This window comes from Cnephaeus nilssonii (genome assembly GCF_951640355.1).
Source record: "Cnephaeus nilssonii genome assembly, chromosome: 24".
In the NCBI taxonomy this organism is placed as follows: Eukaryota; Metazoa; Chordata; class Mammalia; order Chiroptera; family Vespertilionidae; genus Cnephaeus; species Cnephaeus nilssonii.
In genome coordinates this window covers 13,605,023-13,619,020 of record NC_137095.1, presented here as the reverse complement: position 1 = coordinate 13,619,020, position 13,998 = coordinate 13,605,023, and the positions used below count along the sequence as shown (strand labels likewise).

At 48.1% G+C, this 13,998-nt stretch overlaps 1 protein-coding gene across 1 annotated transcript; it reads left to right on the top strand.

Moving 5' to 3' along the window:
- Positions 1-14: 14 nt before the first annotated feature.
- On the top strand, positions 15-8,831 carry MRPL46 (mitochondrial ribosomal protein L46). Its single transcript, XM_079764262.1, has 4 exons — positions 15-245; positions 2,998-3,184; positions 4,584-4,757; positions 8,488-8,831. Exons 1-4 carry the CDS (start codon positions 24-26, stop codon positions 8,736-8,738), a joined length of 834 nt encoding a protein of 277 aa, XP_079620388.1. The 5' UTR covers positions 15-23; the 3' UTR covers positions 8,739-8,831.
- Positions 8,832-13,998: the final 5,167 nt, after the last annotated feature.

The following is a 13,998-nucleotide window of genomic DNA, read 5'->3' as shown; positions in this document are numbered from 1 at the left end:
CGGTGCATCGCGGGAGAGCAGGGATGGCGGCGCCGGGAGCGCGCGCGCTGCTAGGGCTGGCGAGGGGCTGGCGGCGCCCGCTGTGGGCCGGCGGCTCGGGTTCTCGTGGCCTGACCCTGGCGGCCGCCCCCTCGAGCGGCGGGTCCCCATGGCGTCTGTGGGGTGCGCTGTGCTTGCAGCGGCCACCGGTGGTCTCCAAGGCGCTGACCCCTTTGCAGGAGGAGATGGCGGCTCTACTCCAGCAGGTAGATTTGAGGCGCGAGGTCGGGGCCTCGGGGTGCCTTCAGGGAACCAATAGAGGCGCGTGGGCTCGGGTTCGATCCCGACTCGGGCACCCCTGAGTGTGTGTGACCTTGGGCCAGTTAACCTCACCGCTCGGAACTTCAGTGCACTTAACCCGCAAAAAATGGCACCTACCCTTTGTGGTGGGTTTGGTGCCGAGGAGGCGCTCAGTAAAAGGTAGTTGGTTTTCCTCGGCCTTCTTTATTGTCTCCTTAGGCAGCTCTTTGGAGACACTTCTTGTGGTTTGCGCTCAGCACACGACGGAAGCGGTGGTGAACAGGACGGACTCGGTCGCTATCAGAGTGGGCAGTTTGGAGAGAAGACAGGCTTTATTTGGGATGTTTTTCGAGGAGAAAGTCTCATTGAGGCGTGTTAGCGGCCCATCCGCGAGATGCCCGTGAGAGAGCCAGCCGTTTCCCTCCCAGGTCGGTTGGTGTGAGAGGCAAGTGAGGAGCCGTGGGCAGAAGCTGGGTGTAGAGGCGGCGAGGGTCTCCAGTGCCCACAGGTGGCGACCGGGGAGCGGCATGTTCCTCTAGAACCGGAAATGGTTTTTGTCTTAGCTGCTGAGAGCTAAAGCTCCCGTCCAGTGCTTTGTACTCGGCGTACTCCTTTCCTCTGCAAGTGTCTCATTAACCACAGAGAAGCACGGGGCACTTACTGTGCACAGACACTGTGCGAAAATGCTCAGCGCTTCATGCTGGTGAGGAGGGCCAGTCAGGAACCAGATAATCAATCACACGACTGAATACTAGGCGTATCGGTTAGTAATGCAGATTGACTATTAACGGGTTAAAAATGCGGATTGAGTCTCAACCGGTTAAGAATGCGGATTTTGTAATCAAAGAAAACACGATGATTTCAAGAGAAACGTCAAAAGTGCTTTATTCAAAGTAATGTCCATCGCTAGCTACACATTTCCCCCGTCTTTCAGGTAAGTTGTGGATACCGTCCCAATAGAACTTGGTTTGAGGCAGACCATTCAGAGACCCAATTTTCCACTTCTTCATACGTTTTGAAGTGCTGCTCAGGAAGTTCGTGTGCCATCGATCAGAACAAGTGGTCATCTGAAGGAGCGAGGTCTGGTGAATGCGGCGGGTGGGTTAATACTTCCCAGGCAAGATCTTTTAACGTGTCTTGAACTGGTGTTGAAGTGTGTGATGGTGCGTCATCATGAAGCAAAATTACTTTGCCGTGCCTTCTGGCCCATTCTGGTCGTGGTTCAAATTGATTCTTTGTTGTCGGTAGCGATCAGTATTCAAGGTTTCACCTGGTTTTAGAAGCTCATAATACACCACACCTTCCTGATCCCTCCAAACGCAGAGCATTGTCTTCTTTCCGAAGCGATTTGGCCTTGCAGTCGATGTTGATGGTTGACCTGCATCAACCCATGATTTTGTGCGTTTGGCATTCTCAAAATAAATCCGCTTTCCATCGCCAGTCACAATTCAATGCAAAAAAAGACTTTCTTTCAGTTGATGTGGCACCCGTTTTCCTTCCTTTAAAATCTTTCCCATTGCTTGTAAACTGTTGGAAATTGTTTGCTGAGCAACGTTTAATCTTTCTGCAAGTTGTTTTAGAGTTTGACACGCATCTTCATCCAATAATGCTTGTAATTGTTGGTCTTCAAACTTTTTCTGTTGACCTGGACGTTCTTTGTCTTTCACATAGAAATCATCACTTTTAAAGCATTTACACCAGCGTTCACAAGGATCTTGAGATGGAGCATGTTCACCATAAGCTTCCCGAAGTATACGATACCTTTCAGCAGCACTTTTCTTCAAAATAATGAATTAAAACTTCCAGCAAATGCTCTTTTTTTTGGGCACGAAATTCGACATTTTTAAGCATAAAAATATCTATGATGTTAACACCTTCAGCAAATTTGACATAGGAAGTTTTGAAGCTTCTTATCAATACAACAAAATAGCATACGTATCAAATGGAATATACTGTATATCAACATGTGTAACTCTTATCTATTGGAAAAAACCTGCGTTATTAACCGGTACACCTAGTAATCGCAGAGGCAGGGAAGTGTTGGGAAGGAAAATGCACAGCGCTGTAAGAGAGTTTGACAGGGTCGCCTAATTTTAATCTTATGAGAGGTGTCAAGTCATCTCTCTCCAAGAAAGTGGTATTTAAACTGAGATCGGAAGGAGGAGTAGGAAATCTCCCTGGAGGGAAACTAGGAAGAAAGAGCGGCGTCTGTAAACTCCATGGGCCAGGGAAGTCCCTGGTGAGTGAGGTTCCCATCAAAGACTGACATGACTGCAGCGTGGCCTCTGTTACTCGCCATCCTTTTTTTTTTTTTTTTAAACTATTGTTATTGATTACAGAGGGAGAGAGATAGGAACATCAGTGATGAGAGAGAACCATGGATCAGCTGCCTCCTGCACACCCCACACTGGGGATCGAGCCCACAACTCGGGCATGTGCCCTGACCGGGAATCGAACTGTTACCTCCAGGTTCATAGGTCAACGCTCAACCACTGAGCCACGCTGCCAAGGCTGTTGTTCACCATCTTGACCTCCAATCACATTATCATATTTTAGCAAATGTAACTCAAGCCCACAGTGCTTTCTCTGTCCGCCCCCCCTCCCCCGCCCCTCCCCGTGGTGTTTTGATTGTATATCTGGTTGTGTTGGGTGGTAAACTTCTGAGTCTGTGAGGTGTGCTGTAACTCTGTTTTATTTTGCCTCTTTTAATTTCCCCAGATCGAGATAGAGAGAAGCCGGTATTCAGACCACGAGCTTCGTGCTTTGGATGAAGCCCAGCGCCTGGCAAAGAGGAAAGCTGACCTCGATGACAATGAAGATGAACAGAATATATTGCTGGTACAGGATTTGGAAGAAATGTGGGAGCAGAAATTCCTACAGTTCAAACCTGGAGCTCGCATAACAGGTGTGTGGTCTTTTTCAGGAGAAAAGGGAAAGAGGAGGAGAAGAAGCGTATTCTGGTTCCCAAACCAAAGACAGTTGCTTAACCCTGCTCAGTGTTTTAAGTAACAAATAATTGCAAATGACAAATCATCCGTCTTTCAGGTGGGAGAAAAATAATTTTGCCCCCGGTTCCTCACATCTGCCCCTAATATAATTTTTTAAGGCCTATAGTATTTTTGAATAGGAGATAAGGACGTTGGGATAGCCTTCTTTCTCAGTTAAACTTTAGAAATGTTTTCTGAATTGATCTCCTAGTTTGGACTGAGAGAGGGGGAAATTAAGCCTTTTCCAGTAGCTCCCTGTGCTTTATCTGAAATCCCTCCTAAAGCACGGGATGAGTTCTCCTATCCTGTCTCAGAGGAATGCCAAAGGGAAAGGGGCTGGTGAGGTCAAAAACAGTGTCCACACCAGTGAAGTAGGGTTTGAATTAGTGTGGGTATTGCCTCTTTTTCAGAAGCTGAAAGGACTCCATGGTTTGCTCTCTAAAGGAGAAGTTCAGCTTTTGGTTCCTCTTCTTATATTTTAGTTTCCTCAAGATTGTGAGGCTTTACCTTGGACGAGGCCAGAGTTAGAGAGATGGGTCAGGGTTGTAATTTAATTAGAGTAGTCCCCCCCTTATCCTCAGGGAATGCATTTCAAGACCCCCCCCCCCCAGTGGGTGCCTGAAACTGGATAGTACCTAATCCTGTATATACTGTGTTTTTCCCTATACATATACACCTGTGGTAAAGTTTAATTTATAAATTAGGCACAGTAGGAGATTAACAACAGCTAGTAATAAAATAGAATAATTATAGCAATATACTGTAATAGAAGTTGTGAATGTGGTGTGTCTTTCTCAAAATACCTTGTTGTGTGTACTCACCATTTCAGGTATAGGAAGCACTTTATGGCTTCTCTTTGGCATATCTGAATGGCTAGCATTACTACTCTTGCACTTTGGGGCCATGATTAAGTAAAATAGGGGTTATTGGAACACAAGCACTGTGACAGTCGTTTGATAACTGGAATGGCTGAGTGACTGCCGGGCCAGGAGTGTATACAGCCTGGAGATGCTGGACAAAGGATGGTTCATATCCCTGGAGGGATGGAGCAAGATGGCACCCAATTTCATCTTGCTGTTCAGAATGTGGTGCAATGTAAAGCTTTTGGCTAGTTTATTTCTGGAATTTTCCATTTATGATTTGATTGCGGGTGACTGAAATGGCAGAAAGCACAACCACAGATGGAGAGGGACTCTTTTAAGTTTTGTTGAGAGCAAGCGTTGTGGCTCTACCTTAAAGGAAGACTGAAAAGCTCTAATCTTCATGGTGCTGGCAGATCACATGATCTCGTCTCCTCTGACCCCCATTTCTTCGCAGATGCCGATGAAAAGAACGACCGGACCTCACTGCACCGGAAGCTAGACAGGAACCTTGTTCTGTTGGTCAAAGAGAAGTTTGGAGACCAGGACGTTTGGGTGCTGCCTCAGGCAGAGTGGCAGCCGGGGGAGACCCTCCGAGCAACAGCTGAGCGAACCCTGGCCACACTGGCAGGTGAGTTCTCGCCGCCCTCTAAACCCCGTGAGGTGCACTGTGGACTCAGCCAGAGGATTTAAAGGCTGATTGAGGACGGTTTAAAGGTAAGGCTTTTCCGTAGATGAGGTGAGAGTGTGTCTGTCCCACTGAGATTTTTAAACTTAGTACATTGATTCTTGAACAACATGGGTTTGAACTGTGCAGGTTCACGTATATGCTGGTTTTCTTGAATAAGTATGTATAATACTGTAAATGTATTGTTTTCTCTAGTCTACTTTATTGTAAAAATACGGTATATAATACACACACATACGGAATATGTGCTAATTGACTGTGTTATTGGTAAGGCTTCTTGTCAACGGTAGGCTTTTATAATTAAATTTTGGAGGAGTCCAAGTTATATGTGGACTTGTGGCTGCCTGGGGGGGTGGGTACCACTTTGTTCAAGGATCAACTGTACATTCAGCGTTGTTGTTCCTACCATTCTCTCAGCTTGCTTCTCTTCCTATCCTTGCTCTTTGGCACCGCCACTTACCTGTTCACCCAACTAGAAGCCTCAGAGTTATCCTGGAGCGCATTCCGATGGCCATCAACTCTTGAGTCCTACCTGGTCCGCTCTAAGTATTCTTGTTCCCACAGCGTGGGCTTTGATACCTTGACTTCTCCCCAGGGTTTCTCAGCCTTGCACTGTTGGTGTTTGGGGCCAGAGTATTCTTTGTGGGCACTGTTATGTGCCCTGTGGCATGTTTAGCAGCATCTGTGGCCTGTCCCCATTCCCGTCCCCACCCCCTGTAGTCTGACAACCAAAACCATGTAGACGTTGCCAGGTAATAGCCGGGGAGCGAAATCACGGTGCGTGAGAACCGCTGCACTGGACGGGTGAAGTCGATTCCGAATGCGTTCCCCCTTTGTGTCACACCCTTCCGTGCTGCTGGAATGAGCTTGCTCAAACACAGATCCCTGTGGCTTCTTCCCTAGAATCCTTACAGGGTTTCCCATAGAACTTCAGACATTCAAGCATGGCCTGCAAATCCTTTCTGTTCTGATCGCGAGCTCATCAGTCTTCCGCCTCGCCTCATTAATGTGTAGTCTAAGTTCTAACCTAGCAAACCTTTTGCTTTGCATTCCTTGAATAATGTGGTCTTTCATGCACCTCTGCTTTGACGCATGCTGGTCCCCGATTGGCTGCTTTTACTCCTCCCTGGTCTGACTGCTCAGCTTTTAAGTCTCAGCTCGTTCGTTAAACATCCTGTGGTGGAAGTTTGTCCAGGCCTCCGGGTAGGGAGAGCTGCGCCTCCCTGAGGGCTCCGTAGCACTGCGTGTGCCTTACTCAGTGTGATAGCAAACACTCTGCCTTCCATTTGCTGGCCCTGTCCAGGCCGTGGGGTCACCGTGATGACACCACAGGACATTACTGCTCCCTGGGAGCTTCTGTGCTGGTGGAGGATATGCTCTTTCACTTATCCCATTGCCCTGTGGTTGTTTATTAACACGTTTCCCTCCCCAGCCAGAGTTCTGACCCCCTTGAAGGTACGTGCCGTATCTATTCCTCTCCATCCTCCAGCTTTCAGCAGAGTATCTGGCCCGAGGAAGTATCTCCTGAGTGTTTTTGAGAAAGTGGATTTGGCAGGATCATTGCACAACCACTTTACGGGCCCTGCCACCATCTTAAGTACCCTTTCCCTCGAGGGGCCTGTGTGGCCTGCAGGAGAGGGAGCATGCAGATAGGGGTGGAGTTGGGGGGGGGGGCTTTGCTGTTCCCAGTGGTCCTGCAGAATGAATCTAACATTTGCAATTTTCAGGGGTGGTGTAAAGAAGTGCCTGCTTGCCGAGGCCTCACCAACATGAAATAGTCCCTTTTAAGTTTTGCCTATCCAGTCCGTAAAAATGATTGCTTTTGGATTGGCATTTTCCTAATTGCTGGTGAGATTGACCATCCTCTCATGTTTATTGGCTGTTTGTATTTCATCTTCCATGAACTACCTATTCAGATTCTTTGCTCATGTTTGTAATGAACTGTTTCTTTTTTATTTTCTTGATTTGATTACTTTTTAATCCATTTTCCCCAGGTTATAGAAATTAAGTGGAAATTTCAGAAAGATACAAAGAAACATACCGATATAATCTCACCACTCACAGATACCCACTATTGACTATTTTGTATATAGTGTTGTTGTTTTTTAATATGGAGAATGTCAATTCATTGAAGATGGTGAAAAATTTATCAAACAGTGTCTAATAAACGTATCACAGGGTAAGAAGTAGTTTTCCCTTCTCAGAGGCAACCACCATCAGCAGTTTTGGTATGTTTTTAGAATTGCACATATGGTATCTGTTTCTTTTACCCACACAGAGCATATTTATACAGTTACATACTTTTTTTCTCCTCTTATATAGAGCCTTTAGTTGTCTGTATCAGTACACGAAGACATAGCTCGCACTTTAACACCAGCGTGGTATTTCATATGTGCATGTACTGCCATTTGTTTAACCAGTCTGTTGCTTTTACAAATAAAGGGGCAGTGAACATCCTTGTACACTCATCTTTGCTCACACGGGCAAGCAGAGTTGCTAGATCACAGGGACTGTATAAGTAAAATTGATACCTTGCCAAACAGAGCAATCATACTCATTCACATCCATTGCCGAGTACCCATGTTTTCTTAACCTCGACAAGCAGCGTACCGCTCAGTGTTTGAACTTTAGTAATAGTAGGTTGTAGTTTTAATTTCTGTTTACTAATAAGATTGAGCCTACTTTAATGAGTTTGATACTGACTTTCATGTGAACTTCCGGTTCATATGCTTTGTTCATTTTTCTTTTAGATTTGTTTTTTTTTTCCTCATTGATTTCTAAATACTTCTTATACCTTAAGGTATTTCTCTTTGAATGTGTTGAAATATTTTTTTCTAGTTTGTCATTTTGTCTTTGACTTTTTTATGGTGGTGTTTTTTTTCTTGAAGAACGGCTTAATTTTTATGTAAATATCTTTTTGAATTTTTGAATTTTGTGTTTTGTTTAGACCTTCCTCTCTTAAAAATGATGCAGAAAATAAAGTACTCTTATGGTCTCTTTATTTTTAAATGAAAAATTAAAAAATATGGCAACATTCAGAAAATATTATTAAATATCCATGAAACCATTAAAAATGAATAAAATTCTAATGAAAAATTTAAGTCTCTGTTGTTAAATCTTTTGTCTGTGCGGTATCAGTTTTGACATGAGGGCCAAGATCCAGCTTTATTTTTCTTGTTTAGCTCGCCCGTTCTCCACATGCCTTTCAGTAACCCATCATTTCCCCATCCTTTAAAATACCGGGATGGGGTTATTAAGCCCTTTGTTATACATTGCAGGACTTATCTACCTACCTTTGTCTTTTAACTTTGGTTATGGTGTGTTCACCCTACACAAGTCCAATCAGGTCCTTCTCATGCTTTCCGTGAGACACTCCTTGAAAGGCTGAGTTTTGCTTTCCAGATACCAAGTGACTTGGTCCTTCACCAGCAGACGGTAATGGGGCCGAGTCTAGAAGCTCAGTGCCGCGACTCCGGCAGTGGTATTGGAGCTGCATTGCTGGATTCCGTGTGAAAGCAGAAGCTTGGCACACGGGGTGGACCCAGTGAATCGGCTCCTCAGGAATGACCGCGGGGATTCCTCACTCCCCGGGATTTCTCTTCCTCTTACCTTGGCCCGAATCAGCAGGTGGGTGTGTCCTCATCTTGCAATTCTGTTTTTCCCCCTCCCTCAGAACACAACATGGAAGCCAAGTTCCTGGGAAATGCACCCTGTGGCCACTACAAGTTCAAGTTCCCCCAGGCAGTGCGGACAGAAAGTAGCCTCGGGGCCAAAGTATTCTTCTTCAAAGCACTGCTCCTAACGGGAGACTTTTCCCAGGCCGAGAAGAAGGGCCGGCACGTGTGGGTCAGCAAGGAGGAGCTGGGGGACTATTTGCAACCCAAGTACCTGGCCCAGGTGAGGAGGTTCCTGTTGGACCTCTGATGGACTCGGCGCCGGTGGACGATGCTCGGACAAGTCTGCAGCTGGGGCCTCAAGGACGTGTTGTGGTTGCCCCATCTTTGCAGGGAATCTCAAGAAGCAAACGATTCTGAGAAATAAATGGATTTATCGTTGTGTGGTCTTGGCTGGTGTGTCCTTGGAGGAGGACTGGCTTCTCTCCCTGTGCATAGAGGGCCGGCTCCGAGGGTGCCTTCCCTTTTCGCTCCAAGCTGGTGGTTGGGCGTCACATTGCTGTAGTGAGTCAGCTGGCTTCCTGGGCCAGGGAGAAAACAAGGAAATGAATCCAAAAGCCTTGTGTGCTGTGACAGCTTCTAGGCATGGGTGTGTGTGTGTGTGTGTGTGTGTGTGTGTGTGTGTGTGTGTGTGTGTATGTGGACAAAATCTGTATAGTTTTCTTTCTTTTAACCATTTCCCCTTTTGTTATTTCCTCCTTTTCTACTTGATAGATGGAAGTATCGGTCTAGCCTAGGGAATAATTCATTCTCCTCTTTTCTGTTTCTTTTGTTTTATTCATTCTCTATTTTTTTAAAATATATTTTTATTGATTTCAGAGAGGAAGGGAGAGGGAGAGATAGAAACATCAGTGATGAGAGAGAATCATTGATCGGCTGCCTCCTGCACACCCCCTACTGGGGATCGAGCCCACAACCTGGGCATGTGCCCTTGACCGGAATCGAATCCGGGACACTTCAGTCTACAGGCCGATGCTCTGTCCACTGAGCCAAACTGGCGAGGGCTATTTTTTATTTTAATTTTTTTTTATTGATTTCAGAGAGGAAAGGGGGAGAGAGAGAAACATCAGTGATGAGAGAGAATCATTGATCAGCTGCCTCCTGCACGCGCGCCCCCCCCCCCCCCCCCCATGGGGATGGAGCCGGCAACTTGGGCATGTGCAAACCCTGAACTCCTGGTTCATAGGTCAACGCTCAACCACTGAGCTACACCAGCCGGGCCTGAATTGGCTTCTTTCCTCATGAGTACTGAACTTGGGAGTCAGAAAGCCTGGGTTTGAATTTATGCCCTTCAGCAGGTTACAGCTACTCTCACTGTTAGCAACAGTGGTGTGACCCTGAGTGCTAGAACCATACCTGCAACACACATTTCCATTCAAACCAGCGGGGCCGGCATCGTCACGCCGTATCCCTGTGTGAAAGATGAGAACATAGACTCGGAGAGATGCGTTAACTTGCTTAGGGTAACTCGCAAGTAGCGGGGCCAAAATGAACTTCGATCTGTGTGCAAAACTAGTTCTTCGCCGTTCTTCGCCTTCCCTCTCATCTGGAAGACATGATGAGACTCTCAGAAGATGTGGGAATTTATGTGAAGGTACTCAGCACTGGGCACGGCTTGTTAGACACTCTCAGCAAGTGGTTCCTCCTTCCAGGGGCTTTAGACTCCCACATTCTGGATTCAGCTGTGTCATCTTTAGCTCTTACATCTCCCATTCTTTCCTTTTCCAGGCTTTATGTTAACTAGGAGTTTCTGTCTGACTTGTCTGATAAGGGACATGGGTAATTTGGACATTAGCGTGTTCATTCCACGGCCAATCTCAACATGCGTGCGTGGCAGGCCAGTCCCATCTTCACAGCCAGCGGGTTGGGCATGTCGGCTCCGCCCCACCCTGGGCCAGGAAATCCGGAGCCACTGTTAGCACCGGCTCATGGGGCACTAAGGCCAGAGTAGACCCACTGACCCATCCTATTACACCAGCAGGGGAGAGAGAAACAGCGGAAAGGTGGCCAACCCAGTCACTAAGAGCGCTAAGCTGCAGGCATGCCCAGCAAGATGGAGCCCGTGTGCCAGGAACCTTAGGGCGGCCCCGTCCCCCCGCCCTTCTCTGCTTCATTCCCGGGAAGCCTGGATTGGAGCCAGTCATCGCGGCTGTCAGTCACCTTCCACGTGCCTTGGGAAGTTCACCACCACAGGAAGCGAAGGAGGAAACTGCTCTGCCCCCTGCTCCCAGGGGCGGGGTCCAGAGCAGGGGTGGCTGTAAAGGTGCAGGGCTAGGCCCAGCCAGCCAGCGCTGCTGCAGCTGAGGGCTGGCCCTGGGCGGTCCCCTGTGAGTCCGGGGTGGGGACAGCCAGGAATAGGCGCATGAGTGAACCTGGTATGTGTGCACACACACGCACCTTCGCCACTCTGCCCCAAGTCATCCTCAAATGGGCCAGAGAAGCCAGCGGCAGGTTTGTTGAGGGTTTGGCAGCGCGTGAACACCACTGATTCCTGAAAACCTGGCTACCCAGCCCCCAGGTCGCTGCTGAGCGGCTGAGAAGGGACTGAGGTGGGAGGGAGAGACCTCCAGGTTCTCCATTTGAAAAATAGCCCCAATGCTATTAGGGAAGACAAAATGGGGAACACCCTGAGAATGGGGTTCGGGAGGGCACCTCCAGGCTAGGGAGCCTTGGGGTTTTCGGGGCTCAGAGAGGACACCCCAGACTAAGAAGTCAGGAGGAGGTGGAGGGGGCTAGGCAGGGCTCCAGGGCTGGTGGGCTGGGCTCATATGCACGAGCGCCACAAGGTGGCAGGATTTGCCTGACAACCAGGCCCCTCGCAGGCAGCCTCGCCGCCCCTGGCCTGAGGTCCCTGCCTTGGAGGAGAGCCCCCAGTGCCCTGCTCTGTGGGCCGGAGGGGCAGCCCGAAGCTGACGTGTAGCCAGCCAGGGGGGGGGGGGCCGTCCCCTTACTCCGCCTCACGCGATTCCCAACTCAGCCCTGTGTGGAGGCTTCCTCTTGCCACGTGCTGATCAGGGAGGTGAAGGGACTCTGGATTTAGACTCACGGGTTTGGACTCAGCTATGTGACACTAAAGCCGCCCACTGCCCCCTGCTGTCTGGACGATCACCTTTGAATCATAGAGTTTGCACCCCTGGGAAGACCCGAGCTGGAGCACTTTGGGAGAACATGAAGAGGATTTGGAGGAGACAGCAGTGAGACAGAAGAGATGGATGTTACTGAATTTGGAGACGGGAATGATGAGAGACAGAGTCCTCAAGTGTGTATCTTACACAGGGCATGCCGGCCAGTCTCCTGTCAGTGACGGGCAGTAGCTTGAAATGCAGTAGGAGGAACCCTGGGAAATGGCCACATGGGGAGAATTCTTTGACATTTAGGCCTATTCAGCATTAAAGTGAAGTTCTAAAACATTGCAGTTACCATTCAACAAGAATTTGTGGGAAAATGGTGATCAAAATACTCCTGGCCAGTTTGCTCAGTGGTTAGAGTGTCATCCCTCGGACTGAAGGCTCGGGGATTCCTGGTCAAGGACATGTACCTGGGTTGCAGGTTCAATCCCCGGCTTTAGTCTGGCGTATTCAGGAGGCAACCCATCGATGTATCTCTCATATCGATGTTTCTCTCTCCCCGCTCCCTCCTTCCCTTCAACTCCCTTTCAAGAACAATGGAAAAAATAACCTTGGGTGAGAATTTAAAAGAAAAAAGGTAATAAATACTCCTGCCAATATCTTCATGATGGCGGAGCAAGAAACAGACCCACCAATTAGCAAAGGCGAGCTATACCATAGGGACATGTGCTGGGCACCCAACCCGGGCAGGGGGTCAGGGAGGGCTGGTCAGGGCTGAGCTGAGGCCTGAGGAATAGGGGAGTGAGCCGGGGGAGGAACATGTGCCCCTGAGGCCTGAAGGAAGTTCTGTGGGGCTGGAGTGTACTGCCTGTGGGAATTTTACAGTGTTTTAAGGTTTTTAAAACATATACGTATGTGTGTTTATTGATTATTGATTTTAGAGAGAAAGGGAGAGAGAAGTATTGATGTAAAAGAGAGTCATCTATTGGCTGCCTCCTGCAGGGGTGGAGCCCACAACCCGGGCATGTGCCCTGACCGGGAATCAAACCGGCAACCTTTTGGTGCATTGGATGATGCTCAACCAACTGAGCCACACCGGCCAGGGCAGTTCTAAGTTCGTCATTGTCCAAGACAGCCTAAGAGTTGTTTTCTTTGAAGGCAAGACAGTGAGTTCTGTGGTCTCTTGTTACAGTGGAGTCCCATCTTGCGTGCAGCCCTGGCCTGGTAGTGCAGTTGGTTAGAGTATTGTCCCCATACACCAAGATTGTGGATTCCATCCCCGGTTAGGGCACATACAGTGAATGCATAAATAAGTAGAACAATCTCTTTCTCTCCCAATTTTTTTTTGGGGGGAGGCAACCAAAATTTTTGGTCGCCTTGTCTCGACAAAAATAAATAAGTAGAACAAGTCAATGTTTTTTTCCCTCTCCTTTCCTCTCTAAAAATCAATAAAAATTATAAAATACAATAAAAGCCCATGCGTAAGTCACAGATCACGTTCACAGTTACCGTTGCACAGTCTCTTAGAAAGGCATCGCCTTGGTGACTGGCGCAGGCCTGTTGGGAGAATCTAACATGGCCAGTTTCCTCTAGGGATGGGACCAACCCTGGGGTATTGGGTTGAGCACAAGATTACTCTGTTGAGGGGCTATGCAGTATAAAATATTAGGGTTCCCATACCTCTCAGGGGCCATTGACTGACTGCAGGTCTATGCCCCCCGAGGAAAGGCCCAAACGAGGGCAGTTTGGGAGAAGATGCAGGGGATTCCAAATCACGTGACCTCAGCACCATGGAGCTGCTCACACAAAGATAGGCATTGGGGATCCAGGGTGGAGTGCCCCACCCACCTGAGGCTCGCTCCAGAGCTAGAGTCTGGGGGCAGCGAGCTCGTCCCCAGTGGAAGGGAAAGCCTTCTCACCTGTAGAAATCCCCGGATAACACTTGGAATTCATAGAAGCCCAGTGTGCACGTGATGTGACTCTGTGGTAGCTGCCTGCACCCTCCGACCCGCAGCAGCCAATCATCAAAGCAGTAACGCTCCTCAGGTGACAAATTAGCATTTTCTTTTTAAAGGGGAGAGATCTGGGTGCTGGCAACGTTCTTATGTCAAGCCAGCGATGAAGTGATGAAGTTGGGTAATTCTGGCCGTAGCCACTAAGAATATATGATGCTTGTAGTAATGGCTGTGGATTTCGTGGATGGCATGTAAATCGACTGAAAGCGGGTCCACAAACTTCGTTCACCCTCAATAAAATAAGAGTTTGACTTTTTAAGATGACTCCTTTGAAGCAAATGGCACTCATTTGGATGGAAAAGTATGTTTGTTAAAAAGATATTGTAGTCAGACCTGATGCACAGCGCTTTTGAACAGCACCCTCTTAGCCATTGTTGGGCATATGTGAGAGTGAGAAGTGTTTTATACGTATCTGTCTTCCCACAAA

What these genes read in the sequence shown, in the direction of transcription:
- MRPL46 (XM_079764262.1), top strand. Translation starts at nt 24, where the DNA reads ATGGCGGCGCCGGGAGCGCGCGCGCTGCTAGGGCTGGCGAGGGGCTGG. An exon ending in TGGCGGCTCTACTCCAGCAG is followed by an intron (nt 246 to 2,997) that starts GTAGATTTGAGG and finishes TAATTTCCCCAG; the next exon opens with ATCGAGATAGAGAGAAGCCG. An exon ending in ACCTGGAGCTCGCATAACAG is followed by an intron (nt 3,185 to 4,583) that starts GTGTGTGGTCTT and finishes ATTTCTTCGCAG; the next exon opens with ATGCCGATGAAAAGAACGAC.